General features: G+C 38.0%; 1 protein-coding gene across 4 annotated transcripts in view; it reads right to left on the reverse strand.

Moving 5' to 3' along the window:
• The window catches only part of SLC38A6 (solute carrier family 38 member 6), a 67,416-nt gene that overhangs the window by 24,320 nt on the left and 20,367 nt on the right, over nt 1–22,729 (reverse strand). For all 4 annotated transcript variants that reach the window (XM_032789196.2, XM_032789195.2, XM_032789197.2 and 1 more), the window contains 5 exons: nt 10,263–10,341; nt 5,012–5,094; nt 4,483–4,541; nt 1,110–1,175; nt 794–847 (listed from right to left, as the gene is read on the reverse strand). In XM_032789196.2, the coding sequence (XP_032645087.1) occupies nt 794–847; nt 1,110–1,175; nt 4,483–4,541; nt 5,012–5,094; nt 10,263–10,341 (341 nt within the window). The remainder of the gene's footprint in view (nt 1–793; nt 848–1,109; nt 1,176–4,482; nt 4,542–5,011; nt 5,095–10,262; nt 10,342–22,729) is intronic.

Here is a 22,729-nt window from a genome sequence, read left to right on the forward strand (position 1 = left end):
CCAATGCCTGAAATCAATGGGAGTGTTTTTGGATTAATGCTTCTGGATAATCTCCATGCTACCAAATAGGGGTTTCCCAATTTTTTCATGCAACTGTGCCATTTCAGCTAAGAACACCAGTATATCAGCCAATGGTCATATTTAAGATTAATCTTCCATTGACAGTGGAGGGTATGGCCTGCAAGACTCTTTTTGGATATTAAAGGCCCTAAAGTGCCAAATCCTACTCACCTTACTCATGTAGGTACTTCCACTTTAGTTCCTGAGCCTACTCCCATAAGTAAAATGAGTAGGATTTGGCCATAGGGCCAGTAAAAATACTACAATTGGTCATTTATTTAGTATGAAACTTACTAAATTACAAGTACAGCTGTCTATAACATGCAACATTAGTGTGTTAAATTGACTCCTTTAACCTGCCTTGAACTTTTAGTTAAAAAAAAAAAAAAATCAGTATTCATGTCTCTTAAAAATTGGTTCCAGCATTCAGAAACCTGAAAGACCTAAAAAAAATCTTTTGCAAATGAAGTCTGAAGGCTGTCTATACTCAAGGTTTTATCAGTAAAACTGCCAGGGGGGTGATTTTTCTTCTGCACAACTAACAGCTAGAAACTTTTTTTAAATGAAAGCTGAGACACTGGAGAACAACTGAGAGGCATATTTGGGTACTCCCAACCTACAGCTATTCCTTTAGAAAACACTGGTTTATGCTCTAAGCCAGGAGAGTTCATATCTATCAAAAACCCAAAACCTCTGCACACCCCCACTGTTAATAAGATACATAGCACACTACCTCCTTGGAAAAATGGAAGAGCTTTGCTTTACAATCCTCAGTAGAATTTGAAATCTGTGCAAGATACATACACAAAATAAGGGAAATGACATATTAAATGACTGACTACAAACCACAGACATTAGATCACATTGTTTCAAGCTAATAAAATCATGCTAATTAAAGAGTATCAATATTATATGAATGAAAAGGAAGTAAGGATTTATCAACTATTTTTTAAATTATAAAATATTACTAACCTGAGGGTTTGAAGTAGAGAAAGATTTATTTATATTACTAAAAACACAGAAAAACTTCAAAATAGCATGTATGTTACCTGTAAGATCTCTATAGGGCTGTTTAATGTCAGTGGACAAGGGATGGACCATTTTTTTATTACAACCTGTAAAGAGACTGTATTTAATATTTTCAAGACTGTCTAAAAGCTGGGGTATTGTATAAATAACTATAATATGAGGATAATGATAAACACAGTAATACAGGGCACTGCATCCATCGCAAACGACCTGGAGAGCTGGGCAAGAAAGATAGACAGGATTTGATAGAAAATGCTGTCAACATCATTTCCAGCCAGTTAATTAGATATTAAAGGCTGCCTTAAAGGAGGCATGGCTGGAGTCTAGGTCTAACATTGCAATGGCAGAAACGTGGTTGCAATTAGAAGGCAAAAGTGGGAAAACAAAACCCCTCAAACCAAAACCCTAATATTTCCCAGAAAGCTATAGGGAGTTTTACCTACACTAAGGGTTTTGACAGTTCGATGTCATGAGAATGAAAATTAGAAGGAAATTAAGGAAAAAATATGACTTTCCTCTCATGAGTTGATTTATAATTATAGTTGCACTCTTCCTGTCACTGTATTTATAGCTCTGTCCACATTTCTCATTCTAGTTATCTATATTTAGAGGCTAGAAATTCTTTGTATCACTTGCTTGAGGCTTTAAAATTGAAATAATAAGGGGTCAGATTCATAACGGATAAAATAGAAGAGATCTGTCCTTTTATCTCTGAAAATCTACCAACTATCTGTACAAGCTTGTTAGAGAGACAAGATTGATGAAATAATATCTTTTATTGGACCAACTTCTGTTGCTGAGAGAGAAGCTTTCAAGCTCACACAAACTCTTCTTGAGGTACATATACAAACCTGTGGCATTCTCAAGAAAGCAATGACTAGAAGCTTCCCACTCTCATGGAGCAGCAAAAGTGTGGCCAGAGGGAATAGTGGGTAAATGGCATGCTATTCATGCAACCTTGCAACACAGGCTCAAGAAAACTCTCTGCAGCAATAACACAGGTCTTAAATTATGCAGCTTAGAAGCTTTTAAAATACTTTTCATCAGCTGAACTGAAAGCACTTTGCAAATGCAGGTAAGTTTCATTATTTCCACTGCAAATGAGGGCACTGAAGTGTAGAGAGGTGGTAAGACTTGCTTGAGGTCACACAGCAGGACAGAGATCTAGGAATAGAACCCAGTTTAATGCCCTATACACTAGACCAATGGTCCCACAACTTTTCCTGTTGTGCCCCCACCCTACCAGTAATGAAATGTCTCCAGGCCCCCTCCCCATGACAGCACAGTTGTTCTCAGCAGAAGACTTGAGACTGAAGGAGGGGATGGGGCAGAGGTGGGGCTGAAGGCAGGGATGGTGGCAGAACTGGGTGCCGATCCCTCCTTGTCCCCCTCCCCACTGTGGGTGCTGGCCTGGGTCCCGCCGTGCGCTCCCCTGAACGTTCCTCCATGGCCTCCTAGGGGGGAGTGCCGCACAGTTTGGGACCCACTGCACTAGACCACGCTGCTTAAATAAGACATGAGCGATATATGGTGCCTATCCCTGCAGCAGGGAATATTAAATTTTTGCTCACAAGCAAAAGCTGAAGGAGACAGTATGTACATGAAGCCAATTGTATAGAATTATTGTATATGTAAAATAAGGGTATTACTTCCAATGACTGGTGCAGATTTCTTCTGCAACAAATTGAAGTACATCTATCATGACAGAAATTAATACTGTGCAAACTACAACATGTATTTCAATAGTACATATCACCTGCTTCAAAGTAGTTAACTATGAAAACTAAATTGCATTTCATACAGCTTCCAGATTTTCAGAGTAGCAGTTTAAAAAAACTTAAATTTTTGCCCAACAGTATTATTTTTCTTTAAACATACATCATGGCATATGGCCTCACTTACATTTCTTTGTAGTTCCTAATTTGTCCTGTAAAAACTAAGGCAGAAACATGCAATTTTTACAGTTTCATAAGAAATGTAGTTAACAAGGCTGCATCCATGAAATACATAGAGTTTTCTAGCTCCACACACAAGTTCTGGGCCTGGAACCAAAATGCTTTCTACCTCTGCAGTATCCATGTGTGAATCCTTCTTATAGTTTAGGTTCATCTCTTATGGTTTTGTGCATACATTTCTTTTTAAACCAAAATTTTTTTTTCAGATCTTTTCATTCATCAAAATGACTTATTTTTGAAAACTGCACACATTTCCTTTTAAATGTAAAAGGACTACAAAGGGCATTTTAAAACTCACTGTACCTACCTCAGCCCAAGATCTAACCAATAATTCTTGAGACTGGTAGCTTTTTTAAAATGTATTTTAGAGGGGAGGTCAAACACTGAGCTAATAGTGGAAACTCATTTTCAGCCTTGTTAACTACGGAGAGGCTATTGTTGCTCCATAATACCAAGCTGCAGAAGATTACCTCCCAACCTCCCTGTAAGAGCATTTCAGTTCTTGACAGATCCCCTAAGGAGCTGTTTTGGACAGCTTTGAAGTTTGGTTTTATCACATGGTTCAGTTCCTAATGGGCTGCCTTGCTCTTCTGGATGGCATGTTCTTTGGATTCATTTTCCACAATGTTTATCCTTTTATACAATAAGTCTGCCGTGCAAGTCAATGCAAGCCAGAGTAAAGCGGGGGGCATTTTGCCATGCTTCTAAATAGGACTCTTCTTTACATACCTTCTTGATCCTATATTTGTGCATTAGCAACTGTATATTCTCTCCAGTAAAAAGTAATGTAATTCTAAGGCACAATTCTCTTCCAAGGGCTGCATAACAGAGCTCAGCTCCAGTATTTGGTTCTGTTTCCTTTACAGAGCCCACAATAGGGGAATATCAGGGTCAAAAATCTCTCAAATGGCTCAGAGGAAAGTAGTTTTCCTTTCAGTTGCAAAGAAGGTGTTTGATGTATTCATGTAAATTGCCTAAGTTCTAGTTCTCCTGGATTCTTTTTGAGCAGTTTCACTTTGAACTGTTTCACTCCATTTTACATGTAAATTTAATTTACTTGTAATATGACATTTTCTTCCTGTGCTAGTTAGAGTAATAGTTAGAAGCTAAGAAAACAGATTTCCATTCCACAAGTAGGAAAATGAAGTGTACGCGCCAGTTTTCACTGCCATGTCAGCAAAACAAAAATATTGTTACATTTACCAGACCAAAATATAATTATTTTAAATCTTTTCACATGCTTTAAAGTTCATAGATATTTTCATACCTCTTCAGCAAAACAAACTTATCCTGTCCAAAAAAGTGTATGCCAGGACACAGAGAAAACTCTTAATTTTACAGAGAACTTTAAAAAAAGGAAAAAAAAGGAAAATCATAAAAGCATTTAAACAATAAGAAAATGTTAGCTAGATAAGCTGTGCACTGATTTTTAACTTACCACAAGAGCAAAGTACATCATAAAGAAAAATGATAAACTACTTGTATAGCCAAGAAAGCCTGTAAAATAACAGTAAAAATAAAAGGCAATTTATAAGAAAATTGATCCTAATGTACAGCTAAAGCTTTACATTTTAGGTATGTTTTCTATTACGGGGCTTGGTATCTGGGGCTTAAGACTCAGAATAACAACATTCCAACTGCCTGTCACAGATCATTTATGTAGTTTTGTAGGGCAGAATTAGAACTGGCTTACCGCTAATGGCATGCTGTAAGTAAATGCAGCTCTTTAATGTTCTGCTGTAAAGATTTTATTTTAGTATGGCAGACAAAATACTATTGCAACCAAAGTAACAGGTTAACTAGGCAGGCCTGGAAAGCAGAACATGCTACAATAACTTAAATAGTCCCTACCATCACCAACCCCCAGCCAGCTAAAATAAATAAATAACCCATTAAGGTTTTTAAGTCCTCAGTTGTAATTGATACTAAAATAGAATAATACTATCTTCTTTCCTTAAATTACTTACCAATTTTCGGAAGAAGTGCAAGAGGAAAAACAATGCAGACTGAAGTAATCAGTAACAGCACTCTGCCATCAAGATACCATGACCTATTGGAAAAGTTAATTATAAATTGCACAAAATTCAAAGGCCCTAAAATATACATATACTACTTTACACAACACTTACCTTGGACAAATAATCCTTAGGAGAAAAATATGCTTTTTAAATTCAGCATCGCTAGATCATCATGCTCACTATAAGGATTTGTATTTTTAAGTTTATATATATGGTTGTATTGAAATGGAGTTCTCCAATGATCAGAATACAGCAATGACCAACACTCTAGACAGTTTTCTGGCAGGCAAATATTTGCATTGAGATTGGTGGAAGAGGCCTGATTTACATAGCTGTAATTACTTCTTAATAACTATGCAGGATGCAAAACCCTGAGCTCAGACAAAAGTAGTTGATCACAGCACTGGGATTTCCAGGACCATGGTTAAATCTCAACGCCTGTACAGTATGCCAGCTGCAATCTGATTGACTGGTGCTCTCAGAACCACACATCCATATGACCAAACAAAAGTGACCATCTCAGCTTCCCACTCTTTTCCCTATCCTGTTTCTCCCACATGACCTTGGCTCATCTCCTCCAAGATGCCAAACACAGACAGCTAAGCTACACACAAGCATACTTAATTTTTTTAAAATTAATTATGATTTTTTAAAGACCCTGTTTCTCCATTCTGCCCAAGTTTCAGTGAAAAACATGCTGCTAGGTGCAGGCAGCAGAGAGAAAACATCTATATCCATCATATTCAGTCTTCAAATAAAGTTTATGAGAAATGTACGTTTTCTGAGGAGAAGAGAGACAGAGTAAGGAAAGAAGGGAGAATGAGATATTTATTTTTTTTAAATATTTATTGTGGGAGAAGTGGCCAATCATTTCCTAGAGGCACAGATACAAGAAAAGTAAAGGAGAAAAAGGGAGTGAAAGAGCATCTTCTTTGTCATTTACATATATTGCATCAAAGAGGTACACAATGCTTTACAGAAGTCAAAATTCATCCAAAAAGTTAGAGTCCCTTCTCCAAAACCTGAAGTATAAAGGTACAAATTGTTCTTAAAAACAGTAACAGAGGGTGCTCTGGGCTAACCTGGTAATAACCACCATATCCTTGACTGATAAATACTTTGCACATCAGCCTTCAGGTTTATTACCTATAAACACCTTGGCCTTTGGCCTTAGAGTTTTGTGTAGTCCAGGATATGGTTTGCATTTCATACACAGGAGGCACCCTCAAGACATCATTTAAGAAAAGAAGCAGATGACCTGAGTTTTATAGAAAATGTACTATCTATGAAAAATATAGACTGTCAACTACTGGACAACTACCAGTCCTGTTTTTAAAAAAAGTATTATGTATAGTGAGATAAAAAGCCCAGACTCCACAAGCTGACAGTGTTATTGCCAACTGGAGGTCATACTTCCAAGTCAAGTGACCATTCTGCTATGTATTGAAAACTTTTGTAGAAACATTATATTACAGGTTTTTTTTTTATTAAAAAAAAAAAATGTATTGTTGCCTTGATGTGGTACAGCTTCAGTTACTTTCTAACGAAACTTTGCTATTTGCAGCCCTTAGGAGCACTGTCAGTCAATACCACCAGCTCAGGCAACAGCAGAGCTCCAGCAGTAATAGTGGCAGCCATCTTGGATAAATATATTGCCTGTTTCTCACTGTTTACAATTTGTCTCTCATGTTTGCTTTAAATGTTGTATTTACTCAGTACTTTACTGAGGTCATTCCCTCAAAGTGTGCCCCCAATATATTTACTTGTCATTTTAATTCACAGTTTGTCATAATTTGTTTCCCACAGGGTGGCTGATGAGCTTTAAAATTAATAGAAGGAGTAAGAATAAGGACTATAAATGCTGCACTAAGTGAGCGGTAAGCTGAAGTACCTCAGCTGCAGTATACTGAGGCATCTCTGTTTTAAGCCACATGACTGTCTAGACCAATAGCTAAACAATCAACAGATTACAGTACCAGTAACCATTGATGAGTTAGGAGGGCAAAACTTTTTTGGTTAGCATGTACTAATCAATACTATTATGTTCGGAAAATGCACTCTTCAAAAAAAACAAAACAAAACAACACCATATAAAATACAACTACAACATATGAAATACAAAATCACAAAAAAGTATTAGAAAAAGATTCTTGAAGTGTTTTAGTTTGACATATGGAAGTTATGTTTTATTAAAAATATAAGAATGAAACATCAGTGATCAAACAGACCCCAGGTTTTTCCATAAAGTATAAAAATATTTTCTCTCAAAATGAAAGTTTTTAGATTTCCTATAAAACTGGTTTGAACTGTAACTTTACTCTTCTATGATAAAAATGTTCCAAGTATGAAATATGGAGTATAAATTTTTAGCTGTACTGCAAATGTTTTGGCAAGCAAATGTTCTTTTTTTCCCATATTTTAACTAAAAACAGACATTTATAAATTGATTTAATTCCATTCCCAAATAGAACAGGACAAGATCATCATATGTTCTAAATTAGGCTCTTACTCTCAGTCCATATCAGTTATACAACACAGAGGCAAGACAACTTAATTGCATCAATCATATCCTCCTGACAGGGTCATTAAATGTTAACAGAGAGCTCACAAATTACAACATTTTGACGCAGTCTGTGTTTTAAACTACATTCATGTCATCGTCAAAAAATATATGGAGTTCTTGTTATTCAGACTGATTGAAACATTTCCATTTCCAATTAACAATTATGTGTACTGTACTTTTTTTAAAAATATACAAAATAGGCATTAAGGCACATTGCAAACTATTGTCCTAAGCCTGGAAACACTGATTTTTTTAAATTTTATCTACAGAAAAATTTACATGCATACACATACTCTAAATACATTGCATACATGCATATTTAGATCCTATACGTGCATATAAAACTCATTTTTCACAGATAGTGATGTTTCAAGTGTGTGAATTTGCTAAACTAACTGAAGTTTAAGATAAACCATGCACCAAAATGAAAGCATATCAGATGCCATATTGACCTAACAGAAACAAAACTGTCATGTAACCACATCTGGAAACAAATTTCCTACTATAATTAGTTAAATCAACCACCCAATAATTATGTCCCTTGCATATTTAAGGCTACCTTTAGGTTTGATATTTGATTACGTATTTTGGGTGCTTAATTATTTCCTACAATTTTACAAACTAACTACCAAAGAGGTATACATTAAGATTGCAACAAATGGACAAAAAGAAATAAAAATATTGAAGGTTCTGCTCCATCCTGACAATTCAGGCTGCTATGTGAAGCTTTAGAGAAAAAGAAACTATATAAGTTATACATGAAGTGAACAGGCTTTGGACATGCAGAAAAAACAAGGAAAAAAGTCATAGTTCACTGTATGCACTTTGATTATGGCTTAATCAGTACTTTCAGAATATGTTTTATATATGGAACAGATTATGGGAGTTCGATCATGTCCATAGTGGAAAGATTCCCATTGACTTCAAATGGAAATGGATCAGACCAAAGGAACCCTCAGTATGTTTCAGGTAAGATACATATTCTGGTAGTGTTCTCGTTTTGAACATATGAATTATTTACACGACAACCAGCAAAGTTTGGTGGAGTCTGTATCAGGCAGAAATTTTGGTACATTAAGAAATACAACTCTTTCTTCTAGACTGAAAGGTGTCCAGACAGAGACTGTGTCATGATATACGCTTGTACTGTGCCTAGCAGAATGGGACCACAGTCCTGATTGGGGCCTCTAGACTCTACTGTCATATGAATGCCAATAATTATGAAAAGATGATTAAAAGTTATTACAATCCTTATTACAAATTTTTGTTGGAAAGAGTCAACTCTGAATGAACACAACCATTATTTAAAAGTAAAGTAAAATCAGTAATAATGTCTGGCTATATTGGACTGCAAAAACAAAGATTTTTTCCTGTAACACTTACCCAATCAATTCAATATGCTTAATGTCACAGTGCTCAAAGAGGGCTTAAAGTATCAGGTTGAAGGTGGAAGATGACATTAGTTACAATGTTGAAGACAACAATTACATCTTTTTTCCAAGCTTATGGCAATATTTTCCAAATTAAAAGCAAATACAAAACATTACCATTTTATATAGAGCTTTAATAGATTAATGACCCCTATTATTTAAAAACAAAGTATTTCAGACTATCACAGAGTGCTCTCTCCCTAAGTGACAACAGTTTTTAATTATAGCCATAAAGTAGTATCAAACTGAAAAAATTAAATTAAGCAAAAATAACATTTTTAAAGTAAGCACTACAGCATTTATGTACTGTGTTTGTATCACTCGCATACACAGTGTCTCTGTCAGAGTTTGTATACTGAGCTTCAGCCCAGAGAAAAATGTTATAACTGAGTGAAAAAATCTCCGAAAATAAGTGTGCAAAACAGCCATAAAACACAACCTAAAACATATTGTCATGAATAGTGACAGCACTGTAACAACCAAAATAAGATATTCTAAAGCTGAAGCTGGAACGTTTTTCTTAGCTAGCAGAGCCAGTTTTCTTGTGATGGATTTGATTGAGATCTAAAGTACATTGCCTGCTGTATACAACTATATAGCTGTACTTCCAAAGCATAATTTCTTTAATGGAAGCCAAGCTGGGGAATTATAAACCATGTCTGAAAACTTGGCATGTTTCTCAAGACAAGTCCAATTATTGAAGCAAGACAACAAATATTTAAATTTGAATGCCTGCTGGGTTCTGTACTGCGGTTTAACAATATGCAAAGTGATAACATGACAGCAGTTTAAATGTTTTGTTTTTTTCTGCCTTCTCCTTTCAAGCTCAGTTCTCAAAAGATTCTTGTTTCCTGATGTAGAAAAAGAGATTTTTTTTGGATGGAGTTTTGACTTCAAAGGCTGCAAAATCAAGCTCAGAAATTACAGGGCTAATTTCCTACTTGGGAGTAACTTCACTAAAATCTGTGGAGTTAAAGCAATGTGAAATTTATGAAGGAACAGAATCAGGCTCTATTTTTGTATGTGATGAAGAACTCTTAAACACGCCAACAGCATTCTATGTTCCAGGAACTCCTGTAAATCACTAATTTTTTAGCAAGTGAAATCAAAGGGAAATGTTGGTATCTATACTTTGCAACAGAGCTGAACTCCTTCTACAGGACTTACTTTCTTCCATTATATAGTGTTTGAAACATTTTTCTCTTACCCGCTGTCATTTCCACTTATGAATCCTGCAATTGCACCAGGCAGTTCAGATTTAACAATTAAAAGGTAAGATGACATAGCTGTGAATAGAAGTGGAACAGATTTAGTACTGGAATACTAGCATCTCTAGTAATTACAATTAGCGTGGCCTGCCCAGAGTGGTTGGAACGTAACATCCCAGCTAGTTATTAGACTCAGTGGCACCACAGACAAAATTAATGCTTTTTTTCATATACTTCCGTTAGAAATATCTACAAATCCACATGCATTACACCAGTTAACTAAAGCAGCAAAGAGATTACTACCACATGAGAATCCTGATATAAGGAACATTTTATAGGACACTAAAGAAAGATAGTATGAAACAAAATGAAGAAAAACCCATACAAGTTGGAAAAAAAAAGGAATTTCTTGCTAAACTTTCTTCCTTAAACTTGATCTACAACCGATAGCCTGGCTGCAGCATGGTCTCTTCCCACTTCTTTTATAAATAAAAAAATATCTGTGGGGTACTAAATTATGAGAACAAATCATGACAATTATTTATATTTAGAAAATATTTAAAATGATGCACTTTCATTTTTTTTTTAAATCAGTCAGTACACTAGTATCTAATATACATTGCAACAATTTCGGCAACTACAGGATTGAAATATTTTTACAATACAAAATTACTAATATTTCTGGTAAGGAATTATAACAAATATGTAGTAGTCAACTAGGACTTCAAAGGTTGTCCCTGCCCTGCATACCATGGCCACTAGGAATGTCATGGGAATAACAGAGACAGAATTCTGTTCCTCTGCTTAAAAAGCACAGAACAGTTTAGAGTCAAAGAAGAATCTCTATGAATTGTCAACAGCATAGGAACTATGACACACAATTAAGCATTTACGATTCTGTTGAGATGAGGGCAATGATATAGACAAATATATACAGTTAATCATTACGCTCTGTAAAAAGCCTTGCGGGTAAACAACAACTCTTACAACTTTCTTTGCTATTACTCATTAATATATTACCTCATCTACAACCCATTAGCCTCTAGAAGAGGCTACTTCTCATGTTACTGTGTCTTCACTGTCTGTAGAGGTTTACGTATAGTTCCAAGACCAACCAAAAATTATTCAGTGATTTGTTCTGTTTTACAGTAGCTTATAAGACACACCTAAAACTACCATGAAGGTACCCCTCTACCCTTCAGCACTGAATGATTTTAGAAATTTGCTGAAAAAGCTTTAAATATTTTTAAAATCTGAAAAACATTTTTTGGATTTAATAAGATTAAAGTTTTACTCCAATATACTCAATTATTTTGGGGTTTTTAATCCCCAAATTAATCCTCAATTATTTGGGGTTTAAGTTGAAATCAAATATAACACATTCCAATCTTTAAAAGTTAGTAATCATAGAAGCTGCAGCACTGAAACAGTTAATGGTAAATTCTGCAGAGAAGGAACGTGGTCTCTATAAAGAAAGTGAAATGTATTAATACAAAGTGACATATACCTACACCAAGGTTAAATTAAAAACAGTTGCTAGGTCACTAAATAAGGAAATATTCACTTCTTTGTATTAAAAAGCTCAGATTTTTCCAATCTAGAACTGTTTTTCCCTGTTGACACAAACCCTGGTGAGAAATTTTATTTGATTCTTTTACTATGGAAATTGGATGGTATGTGCTATATAAGAATATGTATAATTGAATATAATTTTTAAAATATCAGTATTACCATAGAAAGAAGACAAAGAACTGAATTTTCTGATACTGACCTACAGATACATTCATACAAAAAGACAGATTTAAAAAAACCCTGAAGTCAAGAAACAGTAACTTATAATTTATCACTAACTGTCCATCAGTCTCTCTCTTACTTGTATTATACAATTCATTCTACGTACACAGGTCTGAAGTTTCAGACACTTATCTCTTTCAGAAAGATTTTTTAAAATTATAATTTCTATTGCAACTTCAGCTGTAGAAAGTTTTCCTGCTAATATGTGATGTCACTCTTCCCATGCATTTCTATTAGCCTCTGGCTAACCATTTAATTGCTTATCCTTTGTTGTGTGCTTACTGTTTGTTTTTCAAATTGGAGTCCTATTTCATTGAATTCCACTCCCAAGAAGGGAGCTAATTGTGCAACAAGAAACTTGCACGTGCTAAACATTTGTATGTATCTTTCTTACTTTCTGTATGTATACAGAATCTAATATACTAATACATAATCTAAACAAGCTACTTCAGTTTTCTTGTCCAATTTATGTTCTCTTTGCCTTTTTTCTTTCCTCTAGGATATAAAGAAAATCAGTGCTGAATGTACTAAGTATATTTATACCATGAAGCTTACATAAGATATGAATCTCTCTTTTGACAACTCATGAATAAACAGCACTGCACAGGATACCATGCTCTGTTCATTGTTTAAGAGGGTAAGTCCAGCTTCTTTTTCATATCAACAAATACAGCTACGTATTTCACAAGAACAGCAGCACTTTGGTGAGGCTGAGAAAACCCCAAAGATTTAAATGAATAAATCAAATATTTTTATTTAAATTAAATAAGCTGATTTTTTTTTTAATGAACACACTTTAAATTGTAAATTGAAAACCTAAGTTAAGGCCTAAATTTATTATAATCTATTAAAATCATGTAAATTAAATACCAAAAATAGTATTACAGAGTACATGTATTCTGCCAAGCTTTAAAGAAATTCAAACCACTGAACTGCTGGAAATCACTGGCTAGGCACCTGGAACGTGAGTTTATTGAAGTGCTAAACCAGCTTTTGACAGCAGTGGCTTCTTCACTTAAATTTATTCAACTAGTTAGGTTCAATGACTAGTTCATTCAAAGTTATGAAAACAACCGGGAAATGAAAAAAGCAGGAAAGCTTGTTTTCCTCTCCCAACCTTTGAATAATAATTAGGTGTAAGAGGTTGAGATCTATTAGTTCTAAAATCTTGAAGTGACCAGAAACAATCAATTTGATTCACTAACTACAGATGATACTTCATTAAATCAGTTTTAAATGCAAAACATGTTTTGATAAACTTTTTTATAAGAAAAATGTGTGTCCAACACTTTTAAGGGAGTCATATATAATAAAAAATAAAATGCTGGTGTTGTACATTTAATTGAATTCAAACAGTGCTTGACACAAATCACAAATAAAAAATTAATCTAGTAAGTAAGAAATGCATCATTTACCATAACAAATGTAAAAATTAAGAATTTGAATAAATATAAATTAAGCTATATAATTGCTTAAATAAATATGTACAGCGTATCCTGATCAGCAAAAATGCACACTGAATTCAGTGTAGAGGCTCTATTTAGTTGCAAATCAACATATTTAACGGTTACCAACTAGCCAGAATCACCTCTCTTTAGGAAAATAAAAAGTACAAATGCAAAACAATTAAAACTGATGATTAAAGTCAGCAAGAAGGAAAACTTGATTTAAATCATGATTAACATTAGTGATTTAAATCAGTTCGATTTAAACACACCCTGTTTTAATATATTAAACAATATGGAAAAAAATGAAGAGGCTAATCATGGATCTTTTGAAAAAAACTACAAAAAAGTTACTTAAAGAAATTAGTTTGTTGAAACTAAAGGGGGAAAGCTTTCCATTAAGAAGGGATGTAGCAATTAAAAAAAAAAGTCTAACCAATTATTTTCCAGTAAGAAGAAAAAATAACTACAATGTCCACTAGTTTTGTCCAGTGTCTACTAATAAAAGTAGGAGAGAATCAAAACAGGTATCTTTGGCTACAAAGGAATGATTTTTATATGATTTAAAAAATGGCAGATGCAGCCATAAAAATCTTCTAGTTATACTGTAAAACTTAAATGTTTTTTTATCCTACTTACTGTAAAACTTAAATGTTTTACAGTATACACGGGAGAGGACCTAGTGTATAAGGTCATTTCTCATAAGGGGAACAGATGAGCTGGCCATGAAGCTGAGCTGTTCAACAGCAATTACAGAAGACTACATCAGGCCTGCACAACATGCGGCCCGCAGAGCCCCACTGTGCGGCCCCTGAGGGGATTCTAAATCCCCAGCACACAGCACTCTGCGGGCAGCCCAGAGCCCTTTGAATCCCGGCCGCGGCCGGAAGCAAAGAGCTCTGGGCTGCCGGCAGCGGCGGGGAGCCCAGAACCCTTTAAATCTCAGCCGCGGCTGGGAGTCAGAGGGCTCTGGGCTGCCCGCGCCTGTGGGCTGCCCGCGCCTGTGGGCAGCCCAGAGCCCTTTGAGTCCCGGCCAGCAGCCGCCATTTGCTCCCTCCCCAGACCCTTGCCCCAACTGCCCCCCAGGATCCTCACCTCCTATCTAACACCACTGGTCCTTATCCCCTGATACCCCTCTCCCAGGACTCCTGCCCCTAACTGCCCCCCACAACCCCACCCCCTATCTAAATGCTGCTGCTCCTTGTCCCCTGACTGCCCCCTCCCAAGACCCCTGCCCCAACTGCCCCTTGGGACCCCAGCCCCTATCTAAGCCTCCCTTCCTCCTGAGACCCCCCCAACTTTCCCCCAGGACCCCACCCCCTACCTGTCCCCTGATAAACCCCTGGGACTCCCATGCCTATCCAACTGCTGCCTGTCCCCTGACTGCCCCCCTGAACCTCTGCCCCATCCACCCCTGCTCCCTGTCCCTTGACTGCCCCCTGGAATCCCCTACCCCTTCTCCAACCCCCCAGCCCCCTTACCATGCCACTCAGACCAGCGTGTCTGGCTCCATGCAGCTCCAGATATGTTGCTGACATGCTCCCCCGTGGAGCCCACAGGCCCCACCACCCCAGCACCTGCCTTCCAGATTTGAACACCTCAAAATTCAGGAGTGCTCAAACTTAGTTTGGGCAGCTGTTACTTCATTTCTCCAAAATCAAATATACTGATTCACTGCAACTTGCTGTAGAAAAAGTAGAATAAAATTGAGCAAGAAATGCTTATTAGAACTGGAATTGCTATTTTCAACAGCCATTGCATTTTTGTTTGTTTAAAAGGAAGACAGTGATATTGCATTGGCATATTCCCCATAGAAAGAAAGAGTGGAACAAAAGAATAATAAACGCACCTCAACTTTTCCTCATTTATGTAGAACGATCTTATAATATGCATCCAGATATCTTCCAATCACACAAGCTGAAAATTGTTCCACTTTACTGCAGCTCTGTAACCCTATGGGAACCAATCCTGTCTGTGTTTTGTACACATCCAAAATTCCTGCTGAATGACCCACCCTGGGAGCGTTACCAGTGACCCAGGGCTGGGGAGGCAGAAGGTGTGTAGTGGGGGAGGCACTGGTAGGGGGGATTCCAGGGCTGGGGTAGCAGCGGGGTGGGGGGAGGGCACTAGTGGGGAGGAAAGGGGGAAGCCCAGCGCTGGGGCAGCAGGGGGTGTGGGTCAGTGGGGTGAGAGCCCAAGACTGAGGTAGCAGGGGGGTACAGGGGGGAGCCCAGGGCTGGGACGGGGGGCAGCCAATTTTTTTTTGCTTGGGGCAGCAAAAAACTATAGCCGGCCCTGCCAGGTCCCCCAGCAGCCGGACCCCTGGGCCCTTTAATTTTGACCCTGAGGGCTCCCAGCCACCTCTTCAGCTGGGAGCCCCCAGTTGATTTAAAATAAAGTATCACCTCCCCACCCCCAACCTGCCTTTTTGGCCCACAGCTCTTTTGGTGGGGCGGTGCTGGGAAATGAGGGTTTGTTTCTGCACAGCTGGGTGGCCCTGGGGCAGGGTGTTTCTGCAGGGCTGGGAGGTTTTGGCCCTCAGCTCTTTTCTTTGGAGTAATGTGGCCCTCGCCACTTTATGAGATGTGCAGGCCTGGATTACATCATAATCTCTGATTTGTCCCAATAGTAAGGAATTAACATTTGGTTTAGTATTAAAACAGACACTTAAGGGCTCTAAAGAATTATCTACTACGTACAAAAAGTAACATTAAAAGAACATTAAGGTTGCAAAGCCAAGCACTCAAAAAATTAGTAAGTACTAGAAGTAAGGCTGCCTGTGCAATCTGGTTCAGCCCTCCTACATATATATACGTATTATGACCGCCTTGGCCAATATCATGTAGGAAGTGTGTGGCAGAGCCAAGGAGAGAATTCAATATTCTCAGTCTCAGTCTAGTGCCTTGAACATAAAACAACGTCTGTTCTCTTCCTGCTTACCCTCTGCTTCATTCGCTGTCCATCTTGTGCACTGAATGATGCAGGGGTCCTATAGAATAAATGGTATGTGATGACGTAACTAGAGACTGTAACATAATTCAGATGCACAAAGAGGCTGAACTACACTTGCAGAGACAACCTTAATTTGGGCATTTTCTAATGCTTGATTTAGCAACCTTAATGATCCTATAATTTAACTTTGTGTACATAATTACTACTAGGAACTGGCTGATCTTTATAACTCCTCCGCGACTTATGGAAATTTTGTAATTCAACATTCCATCAGGGAGAAAAATAATAATTCTCACCACCTGTAAGTTATCAGCCAACAGATTCACCACTGTCCTAAGAGTAACAAGTGACAACACTTATCAATATACAGAACTTATTAGCACATTGTAAAATGCTGATGTTGGCTGGCTAATTTGCAGGATAGGATTTATAATGTATAACGTCAGGCTACTTTGCACCAAAAGTTCTTCATTATGTAGCTGGGGACATCATAACTTGTTAATACTCACTAGAAACACATATGTAATAAATGCATTAGTCAGCATTTCTGTACTGTGCATTTATACTGTTTGGCACTCACCATATGAACTCAGATTTAAAAAACCATTATGTGGGGCAGAGAGAGAAAAATTGAGAAAAGTCCAATAAATGAACTGCCAATCCTCTCAGGAAGCCCAATCTTAAGCCACCTAAATGGCTTTGATATTGGGTTCCATAATACTAACCTCAGTTTCTCCTCGTCATCCTACCTATAAACAAGGGATTTGCTGCCAAAGCCTAAAGTAGTGACTAAGAATCATAGAATATCAGGGTTGGAAAGAACCTCAGGTTGTCATCTAGTCCAACCCCCTGCTCAAAGCAGGACCAATCCCCAACTAAATCTTCCCAGCCAGGGCTTTGTCAAGCTGGACCTTAAAAATCTAAGGAAGGAGATTTCACCATCTTCCTAGGTAACCCATTCCAGTGCTTCACCACCATCCTAGTGAAAAAGTTTTTCCTAATATCCAACCTAAACCTTCCCCACTGCAACTTGAGACCATTCGTCCTTGTTCTGTCATCTGGTACCACTGAGAACAGTTAGATACATCCTCTTTGGAACCCCCTTTCAGGTAGCTGAGAGCAGCTATCAAATCTTCCCTCATTCTTCTCTTCTGCAGACTAAATAATCCCACTCCCCTCAGCCTCTCCTCATAAATCATGTGCTCCAGCATCCTAAGCATTTTTGTTGCCCTCCGCTGGACTTTTGCAGTTTTTCCACATCCTTCCTGTAGTGTGGGGCCCAAAACTGGACACAGCACTCCAGATGAGGCCTCACCAATGCCAAATAGAGGAGAATGATCACGTCCCTCGATCTGCTGGCAATGCTCCTACTTCTACTGCCCAAAATGCCATTAGCATTCTTGGCAACAAGGACACACTGTTAACTCGTATCCAGCTTCTCGTCCACTGTAACCCTTACGTCCTTTTCCGCAGAACTGCTGCCTAGCCCCTTGGTCCCTAGTCTGTAGCAGTGCATAAGACTCTTCCATCCTAAGTGCAAGACACTGCACTTGTCCTCATCAGATTTCTTTTGGCTCAATCCTTTAATTTGTCTAGGTCCCTCTGTATCCTATCCCTACCCTCCAGCGTATCTACCACTCCTCCCACTTTGTCATCTGCAAATTTGCAGAGGGTGCAATCCATTCCATCCTCCAGATCATTAATGAATATATTGAACAAAACCAGCCCTAAGACTGACCCTTGGGGCACTCCGCTTGAAACTGGCTGCCAACTAGACATGGAACCATTGATCACTACCCATTGAACTCAATGATCTAGCCAGCTTTCTATCCACCTTATAGTCCATTCATCCAGCCCATACTTGGAATAACACGTCCACTGCTTTCCCTTCATCCACAAAGCCAGTTATCTCATCATAGGAGGCAATTAGGTTAGTCAGGCAAAACTTGCCCTTGGTGAATCCACGCTGACTGTTCCTGATCACTTTCCACTCCTCTAAGTGCTTCAGAATTGATTCCTTGAGGACCTGCTCCATTATTTTTCCAGGGACTTAGCTGAGGCTGACTGGCTTGTAGTTCCCTGGATCCTTCTCCTTCCCTTTTTAAAAGATGGGCACTACATTAGTCTTTTTCTAGTCATCCAGGACCTCCCCCAATTGCCACGAGTTTTCAAAGAAAATGGCCAATGGCTCTGCAATCACATCCGCCAACTTGTTTAGTCCCCTCAGATGCAGTGCATCCAGCCCCATGGACTTGTGCACGTCCAGCTTTTCTAAATAGTCCCGAACCACTTCTTTCTTCACAGAGGGCTGGTCACTTTCTCCCCATACTGTGCTGCCCAGTGCACTAGGCTGGGAGCTGATCTTGTTTGTGAAGACAGAGGCAAAGAAAAGCATTGAGTGCATTAGCTTTTTCCACATCTTCTGTCACTAGGTTGCGTCCCCCATTCAGTAAGGGACCAATACTTTCCTTGACCTTCTTCCTGTTACTAACATACCTGAAGAAACTCTTCTTGTTACTCTTAACTTGGAAGGATATATATTCACATCCAAAGGGAACTGTTGGACAGTTCACATGATTGTTCCTTCCTTATACTTGGGTTGGTAATACCCCTTAAAAAAATCCCATGGCTGGAAAGAATGAACCTTATTCCATCTGGCTACTTGTTCTCAACCAACTAGTTCAGTTCATTACATTCTTACTAATACCTTGCATCTTTATAACGCCTCATGCAAAAAATCCCAAAGCATTTTACAAACTTTATACACAGGAGGGGAGCGAGGCGAGGAAGAGAAACAGACTTTGTAAAAACCCCTCTGTTGAGACACTGATATCTTGGTCAGAAGAGATGAGAGAACTGTGAAGTGGGAGATGGGGAACAGATTACAGTAAGACAGCAGAGCAGTCTTGTGGAACTGGGTGAATACCAGATCAGTAAGGTGTCTCCTCATAGATTCCAGGCAGCACAGAAGATGGAAAGAAAAGTAACAATTGTATTCCCTTGCTAGAGAGAATCTGACCAAGAAAGTCCTGTTCATTTCAAAACACTGAGAAGAGAGGTTAAAAACTAAAATAAGAACGGGGGGAACCAAAAGTTATACTACCAATAAATAAATAAATAACCTGTCACTGAGAAACTGAGCTGGACTGCTCAGTTGAAACTGAATCTTTCATAGAAATTAATGTGACAACAGATCATTTGAACTTTTACATTTCCCTCTATAGGCAAAATGACCTTATCAATAGTCTGTTCTGACCTAATGGAGAGAAAGTGTCCATCTAAATATTGTGATGTCAGGAGATGAGAATTGTGAATGTGAGTGGAACTGGAGAGTGGAGTGCTGAATTTTTAGTAGGCTAATTCTGTTTGTATGGGGATTTGGAGTGGGGCTGAGAGAGAGGAACATTACAGTATCTCCCTGGATGGCACATCCAATAAGCTGGGGAAAGCTGTGCCTCCCCAAACGGCCCTGTGTGACCCTGCCTACACTCCTCCCCTCCCCAAAGCCACCTCTTGCTTGCCCTTCCCCCTTGGTCCCAGCCCAGGTGGTAGGCTGCTCCTCTTCAGTGCTGCTGGGGCTTGGGCAGCTGGGACTTGGGGTGGCTGGGGCTGCTCTGCGCTCGGGGGCGCATCGCTTGCCCTGCGCTCGGGGAGGGAAGCAGGGCTGGCCGGAGGCTAGCCTCCCCCAGCTGGAAGTTCACCCGCCGCCCATGAGTATCTCCACCTACCCATCTGAAAAACAAAATAATACTACAACCAAACTGCGAAGAGAAGAGGAGCAGAAAAACAAGTGTGAATGCTACCAAAAATGCTACTTTGCCCCTCATACTACATGACTCTTCTGTTTGTGTCAGTTTCTAAGACAGGGGTTCTCAAACTGGGGGCCATGACCCCTCAGGGGTCACAAGGTTATTACATGGGGGGCTGTGAGCTGTCAGCCTCCATTCCAAACCCTGCTTCGCCTCCAACATTTATTATAGTGTTTAATGTAAAAAACTGTGTTTTTAATTTATATGGGGGGGGGGTCACACTCAGGGGCTTGCTGTCTGAAAGGGGTCATCAATACAGAAGTTTTAGAACCACTCTAAGGCATCCATCTCATGCATTAAGTATGTATAAAAATATTACACAATCAAAACAAAGTCTTGAGGGCTCTCCCACTCAATATTTATTAAAAATATATTTCCTTTAGCAAAAATCTACAAAATCACGGGAGATGCATGAATTTGGTTTAAAACAGTACTAAAAACCATAGGTTTAGCTCTTGTCTGTATGGGAAAGGTATATTGGTAGAAGGCACTGTGAATATATAATTACATATACCAACAGAACTTCCCGTGTGAACTCTCTTATTCTGGCATGAGGGCCTTTTTCCGGTTTAGCTTATGTCACTATTTAAATCACTTCCAAAAAGCTGGAAACAGCCACGCTGATTCTGGAATAAGAGTATCCACATGTCGTAGTTATACTGGTGTAACTATGGTGGTTTAAGTACCATTAGACCAGTTTAAGAGGAGAAATATCTCATTAGACAAGCTCTAAATGTATTCAGTCTGCAGATAGATTTAAGAATTATTTTTTCTTAAAAGTCTTAATATTTTTTTACTGTGTCAAAAATCTCCTAATTACATTCACTGCATTATGAAAATATAGCATAATTCTTCTTACTGGCCCTCAAGTGTTAATTTAGTATGGCAGTTGACAAATGTGCCCGTATTTTAAGAAGCTCTACACTAGAAATCCTCAGTTTAAAACAATAAGACTAATTAGCTTTCAGGTCAAACACAAACTGCAGTGTGCATTCCAGTTTGTTTAAAAATAGGATTAGATTTTCTGTATTTGGGGGAAATTCAATCCATTCTTTAACAAAGAGATGCGCTATGTCTGCCCTTCCACTCTATGGGGGTGTTAATTTATTCCAAATAGGTTGGTAGAATATGTACGCTGATGGGAGAGACAAGGATGCAATCCATGATTTTCTCACTATATCGGCCAGATTTAAATTCCTGTGGATTAGCACTTTTTAAACAAGACAAAATTCTATTTACAATACATTTTGTAATTAAATGACTAAGGAACTCTGAGCAAAATAAAAGATAACTTGCAAAGCAGAAAAATATGACTATCTTGATCACAGGAAACAACTGAAGTTTGAGTATTTTAATTCCACAGTGTAAAATATGCCACTTGATCTTTGGTACAAGCAAGATAATGCTGTAGTTTTATATACAAGTTACGTAAATTGCACTATGTACAAATTCATCACTGGAGCAATAAATATGTTTAACTAACCTTACACAAGTTATAAATTACTTCTCTAATTTAGGCTTCCTCCAGTTCTCCCACGTCTTAACTGTAATAAATGTAAATTCAAGTAAAATCTAAAAAAAAAGTCCTCTCTTCAGCATAACCAGCCTCAGACTGCTAATTAGCAGCACTTAAATACAAACAAAAACCCAACTCCACAACTTCATGTTAGTGCTGTGCTCTGACTGGCCAGCAGATGGCATTGAGAGAGCATTGCTGGAAAAGCACATTACCCACATCTACATCTCTACAAAACCCCCAAATGTCTCTTATGCAGACTCTTTCCTAGATTTAGTTCTTTTTATACTTAAGAAAACAGTCTGCCAAATAATGACTATTTTAACTGTAAAAAATTCCTAAACAAAAAATAAGGAAGCAAAATTTTAATATTTAGTAATGTATTCAACACAATTTATTGAAATTTGCTACAGTTTAGTCGAATGTCTTCATGTGTTATTCATTTTATTGATCATATTAACAGACCGTAAATGTAACTCACAAGAAAATTAAATGTCTGCGATATCTGTAGAACGTCTGTTTAAAATGTATAGCATGCAAGCAAACAGCATAGATCAAGATAGAGCTAGGCTTGCAGGATGCAAAACCAATACCATAACAAGTTTCCTTTCCCGGTACTCTTTGGTGTTTATTAATTTGTCTTTGCTTTTAGTTTAGAATCTGACTGGAAACAGTTTTTGATGTTTTCAAAGAGGAAATAATTTTGCACCTTTTGAGAGCCAGCTGAATGCAGGTAAATAATTTAACTTGTAGAAGGCACAACTGGAAACAATTATAAACTAACTAATTTTCTTCAGCACTAGAATTTGCTAAATCTTTGTACAATGAAATGTTGCTTTCACATATGTTTGATCTGGGGAACTTAATTCCACAGAGCTGCAAATATTGATCATTTGGATATAACAAACAAAAGCAGGCAGGTAACCCAAACTGATCTTTAACAAAAGAAT

Source organism: Chelonoidis abingdonii, chromosome 4 (assembly GCF_003597395.2).
Source record: "Chelonoidis abingdonii isolate Lonesome George chromosome 4, CheloAbing_2.0, whole genome shotgun sequence".
Classification (NCBI taxonomy): Eukaryota; Metazoa; Chordata; order Testudines; family Testudinidae; genus Chelonoidis; species Chelonoidis abingdonii.